This window comes from Grus americana, chromosome 4, assembly GCF_028858705.1.
Source record: "Grus americana isolate bGruAme1 chromosome 4, bGruAme1.mat, whole genome shotgun sequence".
NCBI lineage: Eukaryota > Metazoa > Chordata > Aves > Gruiformes > Gruidae > Grus > Grus americana.
The window spans coordinates 26914063-26926472 of record NC_072855.1 but is presented as its reverse complement, the minus strand read 5'-3'; the positions used below and the strand labels follow the sequence as shown (position 1 = coordinate 26926472).

Sequence of the window (12410 nt, the reverse complement as noted above, 5' to 3'; positions counted from 1 at the left end):
AAATTTTAAATTATGATTAGTCAATGGCTCAGAAAAAAATACTTTTCCAGATTTTTTTTTTTTCTAGTTTCTGCAAGAACTGATTCCAAAAACCTGTATTGCTGCTGTTAATTTTAGGGGAGGAAGAATGTATTGTTTCCTCTTCACTTGCAGCCTTTGAATCTTAAAAGCTTTTGTATGAGAGGAGGGAAGGGGACATGACGATCTGGAAGAAATTACCTGAAACTTACTCACTAAGACTGACGTTATGCTCTTTGTGCTACCAGAAATGTTACCAAATATCATGGCTTCCTTAGACTCTTTATAGCTTATATATCAGAGGTAGAGTTGGTGTCATTAAGCAATTTGTGATCTTAATAATGTGTTGGTTTCAAACAACTGTAGAGAAAATAGTTTTAGGTAAGAATTCCAAACACCTGAACACTGTTGACAAGTCTGAACTGCTATTTGGTATTTATAGAAAGAAAAGTGCCAAAATAGGGTATTGTTTGTCCCAGCAAAAGAGTAATTATTATCTAAGATATTTATATTTTAAGAAAAACTTGAGCTACAGTATATGTATAAAGTCAGCTGTCTGAATTTAAGACAATTTATTGTTTCCAACATCTTTTGAGGTTTTGTTGCTCCTTTACTCAGTGCAGTTCTAAAAGAGTAACACAAGTAAATATACTTGGTTTTGCAATTTAAAGAAGGTGCAGGAAATACTGTTAATCATGTTCATAAAGGATTTTTATTGCAGTGGAAGAGTGGATTAAGTTGAGAGTTCAGAAAATTATTTCATTTGAAAATTGCTTTGGAAAATCAATTTTGTAAGAGTAGTTGAGTTTCCACATACACTTAGGAGAAAACTTCACAATCATAAATCACAGGAAAGGTTGCCTTTGTTAGTTTCAGTATGCTTGCTAAGTAGTACCATATATTTAGTGTCCGTAGTCAAAATTAAATGATAAGTAATATGTTTGGAAACCTAAATTTTTGGACTTGCTTTCAACTGTCAAGTTTTCTCTCTGTCAACACTCCCAAAAAGTTAACTGTGAAAATGAGGCTCCTAGCATATTTACAGTAATCATCTAATTTTTGAGAAATTAGTTTTAACAACTGCTGGTTACGTTTATTCACTGACATTTACTGTTTTAATCCTAAAATATAAAACTCCTTCCTTCTAGTACTGTCCCATTGGGATCTGATCAGATTCTTCTACGAGGAGCTCAGTTGAGAAACACTCAGTGGGTTCATGGGATAGTTGTCTATACGGGACATGACACAAAACTTATGCAGGTTTGTCACTTGGATTTTCTCTAAATTATCTGTTTTGTTACCTTATTATGCCTTTACACAGCACAGAAAATGCTTTCAGAAAACATGGCTGGATTGAATATAGTAGTTAAAATGTCAGTAATAGAGCTTTTTTCTTATGAAGTAAAGCCAATAAAAATAAAGCCATTTCTTGTTAGTCACTTAGCCACAGAGTAGTTTTTCTATTAGTAAGTATATTCGTTGATTCTATTTTGTAACTTGTGTTTTGAAAGCTATTTTATTAGCAAGTTGGATCATTATAGTTTGCCTGTTCAATCTTTTTTTAACTGCTCCTAAAACTGTCCTCTTGTGGAGCTTTCTTTCAAGTGCAAAGGTAAGCATTCTTGTCAGAAAACAAAGTGAAACTTTATTTGCAAAATGAGGAGGGGAGAGAACCATTCTCAGACTATGAAATTACTTTTTCCAGTGCTGTTCAAAACATCAAATTGAGGTGCATTTGTTTAAAAAATGCTTTCAGATTGATCATGCATGTCTCTTATTTATTGCTTTTTTGATTTGTAACACAGTTATTTGAAAAAGTTTTATTGTTTGTATTAGCAGTTGTCTTCTATAGCACTAATAAGGTGTGTTCACATTCATTTTTAATGTTTACTGTTAGCTGGTGCTGTTACAGATGTTCTGTGTGATTGTTTAAACTGCTTGTGACTCAAATCTAAAGCTCTAAAATTTATGAATTTATAAGCTGCTGCTTTTTTTTTTTGAGTAAAACAGTTATGCCATTTATGACTATGATATATTCGGCACAGTATTTAGAAAAAGGTGCAGTAACATTTAATTTGAAAAGCGACAACTGTGTATACCTCTTCTAATATTTAATAGCCACTGTTGTTTATTGTCTTTTGCAGAATTCAACAAGTCCACCTCTTAAAATGTCTAATGTGGAACGAATTACAAATATTCAGATTTTGATTCTGTTCTGCATCCTTATTGCCATGTCTCTGATCTGCTCTATTGGTACAGCTATATGGAATCGAAGGCATACTGGAAGAGACTGGTATCTTGATCTAAATTGTAAGATGTAAAATAATATATTAATGTTTTAGTGTGCAGTTGTCTTTCATATTCAGAAAGGAGGATGATTACCATCCTTTACACAGTGTGTTTTTTACCAGTCTTTCTTTACTGGTTGTTGACTAAAGTCATTAGGCAAGGTATATCACAGCAAGTGTAAAATTTACCTTACTGTGCCATCTGAGCTCTTGCTAAATTCAGGAAAGGGAGCTTTGTTGTTTACCCCTATACCTTTCAACCCCTACATCTCTGCGGCTCAACACGTTCTGTATCAGCATTCCACTGGTGTAAACAGTCAGCTTCTTAGACATCAGACTAAAGCTATTTTCAGCTATTACTGATGGATTACATTTAAAGTTGCGGTGACTTTTTTCTGAATTTTTAAGGTCCCTCATCCCAGGAAATGATGCTGTGGTTTTACAGTTTTTGCTATCTAACTTATATCTAACTAACTAAGGGATCTAACTAATTATTGGCTGCCAACTTTGGATCTTAGCAGACTGCTCCTAATGAGGATAAAGCAGGCACAAAAGATCTCATCTAACATATTACACTGGGCAGCTGTACTCATGGTGGATGCAAGGCAATGTGATGTTATGTGGGCCTTCACAGCACCATGCAACACATTGACATAATTTGACCCCTCAGTGAGGGAACTAGATTTAAAGGCAGGTTTCATAAATATACTTTATGGTCAATTATTCATGTTTTCAGCATTTCTTACAGTGTGTCTAAAGCCTTCTTTACTTAGACAGTAGAACCGGAACTAGGCTTTCTGCTCCTGAAACAGTCTTGAATATAAAGCTGCTGAATGTAGTCATCCTAGTAGGGATTATGGGGTGGTTTGGTCAGTTTTAAAAGAAAAATCTTAGAATCTGGTTTGAAGGCACTCTCCTAAAGTTTCTGTTGAACAAAGCAGTTGTCTGCATTTGTGATGAATTTTTGTTTATTGAAAATCTTGCTTCTCCTCTTTTTGATGCTGAGAAACTTTTTTCTGTTTTTTAAAGGAAGAAACTTAACTTTCATATTTCTGTCTTGAGGTAGAAAAAAGTGAAATCATTAATGGAATATTGACAATTTCCAGTAATATAAAAGGATGACATTAGATGAGTTTCATCATTTGTTATTTTTCATCTGATTCTTTTCAGTGTTTGTTTTTGTTTGTTTTTTTTTTTTTTCTTTTCCGGAAAATGTAAAAGTTTTCAGAATATGGTGGTTAGCACAGTAGTGAAGCGCTTCAGAAGCTTTTGTTTTTATTCCTGAAAAAAAGAAACATGAAACAGTGAGCATTGGTATTTTGCATGTTCTTCAAGTGATTATCCTTGTCAGTTTATTTTCTGATACATGCCCCATGATTAAATGAAATTGTGTTGGGTTTTGTAAGGTATACCCTTTAAGGCTGCATTCAGCTCACAGTTGTTCTCGTACTTTTAAAATGTAAGAAATAATTTATTCCCCTTTCCCTTTAGTTATTTAATTTTTATGTGGTAGTGAAACAGGTTCCCAGCAGTGCCACATCTTTCTGAATGCTGTTAGTATTTAGTTAGAGCAATCTGTTGCCTGTGGATGATAAAAAAGTGGTAATGATAACAATAAATATCTGAATATTATTTTATTTACAGGTAGCAATAGGTAATCATTATTGCATATATCAATGTCATGGTGAATGTTAGCCCTCTGGTCTTTTAGACTTGTTCATCATTTGATGCTGGAATTGCTATTAATGAAAGTATCCAAAACCTGCTCTCTTGGATCTTAGAGTAACAAGCAGATCCACATTCCACAGGCGGTGGAAACCTGGCTGAGGCTGTTTTTCATTAAGAGATCTTTGAATACAGACAGGCTGGCTACACCTTCTATCCTTTCCCTGTACTGGAGAATTATCCTCTCTGAGGTGCTACTACTAGAGTTATCTAAAACTTTAAAAGGAAAAAGTAGTATAAAACTGCTTGTCATATGTGTTAATATTCACATTTCCAGTTCTTTTAGAACTTTCATGAAACTCCCTAATTTCATCTTTTCTTTTCATGTGGTGCGAATTTACCTTTTCCATAGTATTTTGCTGGGTTGGGGGGAGGAATAGGAAGGTGTGAGGGTGGATAGAGGAAAAAATTAATTCCACTCCACATTTCCCTCTTTAAAAATATAAAACTCCTAACATTTAGAGTTTTGAATTTTGTTGCTATATATAGATATTCCCAGATTATGATCTTAAAACGTAGCAAAAGTAGGAATGACTGGTAAGTTTGCTTTTCTGAAATTGGAGAAGATCGCAAAGATTTCTAAATTTGAACTCCATTTTATAATAGAAATCCTTAACTCTTATCAAGGTCATATTTATAGGCAAGTGATATTGTAATTAATTCTCAAGTTTCTTCTTTAGACACAGAACACTTTAAAAATCAGCAATTAATGCAATACTCTTGAATACATTGTATATACCTACTTTTATATATGGTCTTAAATGGTTTTTTATTTGCTTTGGTTTTTTTGGCAGATGGTGGAGCAAGCAACTTTGGATTGAATTTCTTGACTTTTATCATTCTCTTCAATAATCTTATTCCAATCAGTTTGTTGGTTACACTTGAAGTTGTTAAATTTATCCAGGCGTATTTCATAAATTGGGTAAATATTATTTTTTTTTTTACAATATGTATTGACTTCTAAAATCAAGTGGTTTACAAGTAAGTGAAATGATTGATTGCTTGTCTATGTATACATTTTTTCAGACTTTTTCTGAAATAAACTGCATACTTAAGTATTTACATTGTTATTACTGGAATCTGAGAAGGTGTTTTGCAGTCCAATGGAGTTTTGTCCAGTTTAATTTCTTCTTGCAAGTGTAGCCTGTGTTTTGGGGTTTTTTTGGTGTTTTGCTGATTTTCCCACCACTATAGTTTAATGGGCTTTTTTGTACAAAGCCAGTGTCTGTTAGTATTGTCTCTTATAAAATATCTAAAGATCATTTCGGCATCTTTTTTTTTTTTTTCTTAATGAATTAGTGGAGGAAAGAAAGGTTTATTCGGTTTGGGGTGGGGGGGAGGTATTCTCCTTAAAGCCATGTCAGTGCTTTTAATAGCATGCCTTCAGTTTTTTCTTTTCCAAATGTAAATTAATCACACCATTCTGAACTCTTTGATTCCTTGATCAAATTTATGAAATAGATTTGTGTGTGTGAGATACGATGTCATGCAGATATAGATAAAAGTTTATGTGGAGTAGCAGGTGAAGTGTATGCTTTATTTTACAAGTTAAATCTTTTTGTCAGCAGTCAGCTGGTTTTGATTTCTTCCTTTATTTTATGCGATAGAACAAATGGTTGACAAATAAGAGAATGCAATTAAATTCTTCCTTTATGTTTTTGTATTCTAAAATAAATATTCAACAAAGGCTCACCCATTCTGTATGTGTAGATTGGCAACTGTTTATACAACAAATCCAAAAGACGGTTTAAACTTCTGCTTCCCCCCTCCCATTTCACATCATGAGGGTTTAGTTGTCTTTTATCTTAACCTCAGACTCTGGACATTTGTTATCTTAAACATTATCTTTATGTGTGTGCGTATCATATTGATCTAGAGAAGTAGGTCATCTGCAATCTGTTGCACTACATTGAGTACTTCACAGTGTTTTAATCTTTTACCCTATTTAAAAATAAACACTGATTTTTTGTTTTGGTTTTTTGAACAAGTTAAAAAAAAAACCAACCAAACACTTACGTTGTACCCTACATTTATTCTGTACTCTTAAATTTATCTTCGTGGTTTTATCTCAAGGTGTATTTATCTTGCTATTCAGATATGACTGGTTGTGCATACAATGTAAGACTGACTTCTGTCTAAGAGTTACAATGCAGTATTTCTGCTTGTTGCTAAATCTATTTAGATGCATGGCTCCAAAGTTTTTTCGATAATAGAGATCACTGGAAATAATCAGAGTAAAATCTCAAAGAACCATATAGGTTTTTGTTTTAAAGAGGAAATTAGTTTCTTCTGAGGACTCTCAGAAGCGATCTGATTGTGTCTGTGGCTTCCCATGTTGAAATAATCATAAGTAGATAATTTGTGTTTATGTTCAGTCGGCTCTTCTACACTTGGCTTTTCTATTTATATACTAGATTTTTTGTAATAAGTTATGGAAGACTAACTTTTAAGTATATATATACTTCTCTCTGTCTGTAGGACATAGACATGCACTATGAACCTACGGACACTGCTGCAATGGCTCGTACTTCCAATCTCAATGAAGAACTTGGACAGGTAGAAAAAAATTACTGGTTTTAACTCTGTGTATTGAAATTATTCATGTGGTTTTACAATCTAAATTATTAAAATAATGTGAGGCTTTATTTCAAAAAAACTTACATTGCCTTAGTCTTTGCTTATTTCTATTCTCTTCATTTTGTCAGATGTTTTTAAAAACACTTTGCAATACGTGGGAGTTAAATTTTTGAAACCAGTATTATATGAAGAAATGCTGCTTTATGTATCAATGTGCATGTGGTAATCACAGAGGGTTAAAGTGTATTACTAAAGTTACAAACAGCAGAGGAATTCTGAACATTAAGGCTGTCTGTGGCACAAAAACTTAGTCTCTGTATATACACTATGATAGTGTGCATCTTCAGTATGTCTTTTTTTCATAGACTCTGTCTTGCTCAGGAGAAACAGTGGGTATTCTCTAGGATTGAATCATGGTTGTGTACATTCCCTCTTTTTTTGCCACTGAAGAGTGGAACGGGGGCTCATGGTTGAATTAAACCTTGGAAATTTGGGCTTAATTCTTCATTTTGCTTTAGTGTTCTCTTTTAATACTATAAAATCAGTTGGAGGTCACTCATTGTATGTTCTTCATTTTATGGAACTATGACTTTATAGAAGTGTATCTGGGGCACAGGGCGTGCTTCCAGAAGCACTACACGTTATATTTGCTGTTACAACCAATTGTATTTGCAGTCTTGCTTTACAAACATGTTAAGCATTATGCTTTCTGTTACACTGATTGGTGATGGTAAACTGATTCTGTGGAAAAAAAAAATTATGTGCTCATTTAATTGAATTATACACACAAGTATACATATTCTTGCATTTTCTGACATAGAAGTTTTCATAACTAATTCTTTAGTTTATTGCATGGGAATGTAAAAGTTGGGTTTAGCTTTCCAAGAACAATAAATAATAACATAATTTTAGCCATGTTGGCAAACAAGTCTCAGGGGCTAATATTTAAGGGTTCTGCCTTTTGGGAAAACACTAGTTGCAAGTCAACATGTTCTAACGTTGGATTACATAGAGGAGGACAGGGCCTTTGCCTACTGGGTCTAAGAAGTATGTGCAGATAGCAGAAAAGTTGGTTCTCTTCCTGGCATTAAAGAGCAATACAATCACCTCTAGTGGGGAAGAGACTGTTGAATCTTAGCTCTCCTTCTGTCTCATTTTACACAATCTATCTTTTTTTTCTCTCTCCGCAGTTAGTTATTCACATCCCCAGACACATTCCCTCTTTTTGATTTTGACAGTTCTTGTCTTCATTTTTAAGTTTCTCATCAAAGTCTCCTTCACCACCAAGATCTACTCAGACTTCTCGCAATCTCCACTTTCAGTTTTTTGACAGATTCTTAATTTGAGCAGATTTTTGAAGGGAGACCAAAGGACTCTCTGCTAACAAAAAGAGCAAGTCTCTTCTCTGAAGTACCTGAGGGCTGCACATGATGAAGAGATTTCCCCCAAGAGATCTTCATGTTTTAAGAAAGGCAAAACTTTGGTGTTGGAAAAAAAGGTTGAGGGTTTTTAGCTGCAATTCCTGCTATCCCATTCTGTCCACACAAAAAAAAAAATACAGTTTGAGGCATAAACCTGGCATGGAAGATTTCTTCTAACTGCTGATTTGGCTAAGCCATTAGCCCTCAGAAACAGAATCTTTAAATAGGAAATGCTGAGTAAATTTTACTAATACATAACCTTATTATCTCCATGTGTAATGCAGTTAATTCCTAATTAAGAATACTGTGATATTTTTTAATGAGAAATAAATTCTAATGAATTAAAATTGAAATTTACCTTTGACTAACAGGGCCTTTGTTTCATCACAGACCATTTTTTCGTATATTAACCTTTTTCTTAAGATTAGATTTGAACTAAGTTTAAATATATCACAGATATATGTATTGCAGCTTCAATTTTTAAAATAACTAGTTTCCAGAGAGGAAACGTTTATGATTTTAGGGAAATAGAACCTGGAGTACGTAGAAAGGAATTTATTTCTTCTATTCCTGCAAGCTGGAATTTCTGAACTGTTGGTTTTTTACTAATGTTTTGGCTTTAAGAAAATATTTCTATGTCATAAAGAGGGCTTTAGAAATGCATATAGATTCTTCTACTGTACTGCTTTCTGTCAGAAACTGAATATTTTACTAGCAAAGCCATTGTTATTCACTAGCTTCCTGCATTTCAACAATACGTTGAGTGAGGAATAGTTAAGTATACCACTATGCGCTGAAGCAAGCTTAAGCTTCCTGACATCTCAGTTGATGGCCATGTTTGGAAATGGATATCAAGACTGTACATCTGCCACGTTTATGTACTGTATATTATTTTTTTCTATAAACTGTGAAGATTGCAGATCTGGTAAAAATATTTAGTGTGTTGATAGTCATGAATTGTACTAGATATGTAAACAGCTGCCTATGTTAATGTATAATGAATTTTATCATTCATTTAGGTCAAATACATATTTTCTGACAAAACGGGTACCCTGACATGCAATGTCATGCAATTTAAGAAGTGTACTGTAGCAGGAGTTGCTTATGGGTAGGTATTTTTATATACTTTCCTTTATCTTTGTGCCTTTCTTTTCCTCTGCCTGTGCATATATACCCATACATTAATACTACCGTTAAAATAAACTTAGGCCTGGCAACATATACAACTAGGTGTCAGTTTGTGACTATGAAATGTTACTTATAAGAGATATCATCACTTCAGTCATGACATCTCTTTCTGCATAGAGGAACAAGAATAAAGTTTAGATACCAAAGGCTTACTGCTGTAACGCAACTTCAGTATGCATGGTTTTGCTGTTGTTCAGTCTGTTTAATGTTGTTACTAAAAAAAAAGAGTCTTCCCTCATACTTGCAAAAACTTGTATCATTTTCCATGCTTCATATTTTATGTAGGCACATGCTCTTGCACTAAATAATATGCAGGATGAACAAGAGTTTGAATTACAGTACTGTAGCATGATCTATAGTACTGTAGCCACCATCCAAGTGGCTTTTATGAATACTGTTATAGTGACATAACTCCAAATATCAGTGTTGCTATTGAGAAGTCTCTGCAAATAAATGCAGACAAAGCATTTTACTATTTATTTGTCAGCACTTGCAGCCAAGTCCTTCAACAGAGTTTGTAAAAGCCTCAAACTTCTAAGGCTGTTTACTTGAAAAAACATTATTAGAGCAGTAAACAGAGCAGAAACACCTACGTTGTAAATGCCAGTGTGGCTTACCAGTATGTGAGATGCTGGACCTGGGCTGATCTCAGAGCATTCAGTAGCAGATAATTAGACACCTCTAGAATTGCGTAGAGATCAGGCAGAGGTTGTGCTAAAGGTGATGATTTAGCTTTTGTGGCTTTATCATTTGGATCTCTTTGAAAACTCCTCATTTTCAGGAGTCTAATTGAGGCTTTCTGGTTTTAAAAAACTTAGATCCTTAATGCATTAGTCATTTGATGATTTATTTTTTTAATTAACAGTTGTATTAAAATACGGTTCTAACCCTGATATTTCAAATAGGTATATAAATATGCGTGTGTGTATAGAGAGCTTAATTTCAACCACATGAGCTAATTTTGTGACTTCAGAGAAACTGCTCTGAGCTAACTGTTTTCAAATTCTTTGTATAGCAGTTGTTTAAGATTTAAAAAATACATTAATCGTAATGGAACTTAAAATCAGTATTTGATACTTAGTTCATTATATATCTTCATATGAAGTTGGTACAGCACAAATTCTGAAATCTCTCCTTTATAAAACCTAGGTGTGAATGTATCTTTTAGAAAAAATTACCTGATTTTTTTTTCTTGCTATACTTTCCAGCTCCCATCCACCTCACTTTAAAAAAGCATAGACCAGTTTTCTGATTAGCATCACTGTTTAGAAAGCAGAGTTTCTCTTTACAGTGAATAGCCATTACAGCATCTCTCATAGCTGCTCAGAGAACAGAGTCAGTCTGTCTTTCTGTATTGATGCATATAAGCTGGGAACACAGAAAAGGGTAAAAGTGACTGTTACATCTCCAATATCTCTTCTTTCTAAGTGTGTTATAAATTGTGATGTATTCAAACCTGTGTCATCACAGGGCAGAGTCCTTCAAGTGCTAGCTTTGTTCATCAGCATTTTGAGAACTCAACCACACAAGCTGCATTAGCATGGCTTCACATAAATAAAAAACCTACCTTTTGTTTAATGAGAAACTGTAACAATGTATATATACTGAAATACAAAGCAAGATTTGTAGAGAGGGCAAATGCTTTTATATCTGCTGGCATAAGTTAGTAAGTAGACAAGCTTTCAATTGAACAAAACCAGTCATTTATAGTTTATGAAGCCTCCAGAGAAACATCATATTTTTACAATATTTTATTGTTAACTAGGCACTAGCAAAATACTCGGTTGAAATACCTTTAAAACTTTTTTTAAGTAATTTAATTTCATTAGCTAACTTCTTTTTTTTATACATGATCCAATTTTTTTAGCCTTTGTGATTCTCTTTCTCTCCCTGTTTCTATTCTTCCCTTACTTCTTATGCAGCCATTGCCCTGAGCCTGAGGATTATAGTGTTCCTTCAGATGATTGGTAAGCTCTCAGAATTATTTAGTATGTGGTGTTTGTTGAAGATTCAAGCTTAAAACCACTGACCGAGATGTTTAGAAGCAGAGCTAAATGTGAGATATTTTACTCAAAAGTTATTTTAGCTTCAAATTGATGCAGACCAACAGTGTCTTACACAAATTTATGCCATCAGCATTCTATGGCGTTAGGTTGTGTATTCTGGAATAGAATTGCTAATAGGGTCACTGGGGAATAGTGCAGTTATTCTACTGACAATCCTGTACAATTCAGAATTGCTTATTGGACAGAAAGTTTTGTCATTTATTAAGGTAGTTGGTATTATGGTAACTGTGATCACACTTTTCTGCTGTTGTGTAGCAATAGGTTAGTAAGAATATATAACGTTGGGGAAAAAAAATCCATGTTTGAGAGCAAAAAATATGTAATAAATTATTGTTAATATTTTACTTCCTACAGATAATTTTAGAATATTATTGGCTTCCTTCCTGCTGCCATCTGTATGATGCTTTGTACTTCTTCATCATTCTTTCTTAAACTAAATATTTGCAATTCTGTTAAAAATAAGCTCAGATCAGGGAAAAAACCTGTAATTTACAGTCTTTAAATTCTTGGTATTGTATTTGTTGAAAGTCACACAAAACTGTAATGTGTTATCATCTTATGTTTAACAAGTTTGAAGGAAAAAAACTTGCTTTGCTAGATTAGAAGGAATAATTCTTTCCCCAGATATACATAAAAAGTGACACACACGCACACCCCAAAAATCTTACCTGACCTGAATATTCTCATCTGATGTAGCAGCAAGATGTTTCTTACAAAGATGTACAAGTGTGCTTAACTGCTCTCAAGTGAGTGGTTCTATTGAAATGCATGAAATTAAGCATACTTGCTTATAAGATACTTATGAAATAAGACTGGTTTTGACTAATACACATCAAGATCTTTATAATCGTATCTGAAATGGATGAACTATGCCTGAACAGTAGTTTAAAAAAAAAAAATCAAACAGTACTTCCCTGTTATAAGTGATGAACATCTTGTAAATTCTTACAAAATAAGATACTCAAGAAAATTTTTTATTTGTAAATCTGTTGTAATTAGTGGAATCTTTTTATGACAGTAACATATCTAGTCCTAAAATGACTAATGCTCTGCATTCCAAATCTTTTACATCTTTATTTTTTTGTGTGTTAGAAAGAATTGTTTTCCAGTTTAACACAACATATCTG

General features: G+C 33.5%; 1 protein-coding gene across 5 annotated transcripts in view; it reads left to right on the top strand.

The window, feature by feature from the left end:
• Positions 1-12410, top strand: part of ATP8A1 (ATPase phospholipid transporting 8A1) — a 121450-nt gene that overhangs the window by 32402 nt on the left and 76638 nt on the right. For 4 of the 5 annotated variants that reach the window (XM_054824015.1, XM_054824012.1, XM_054824016.1 and 1 more), the window contains exons 10-15: positions 1167-1278; positions 2163-2328; positions 4826-4953; positions 6510-6587; positions 9049-9137; positions 11140-11184. In XM_054824015.1, the coding sequence (XP_054679990.1) occupies positions 1167-1278; positions 2163-2328; positions 4826-4953; positions 6510-6587; positions 9049-9137; positions 11140-11184 (618 nt within the window). The remainder of the gene's footprint in view (positions 1-1166; positions 1279-2162; positions 2329-4825; positions 4954-6509; positions 6588-9048; positions 9138-11139; positions 11185-12410) is intronic. The other variant, XM_054824013.1, reaches the window with a different exon arrangement.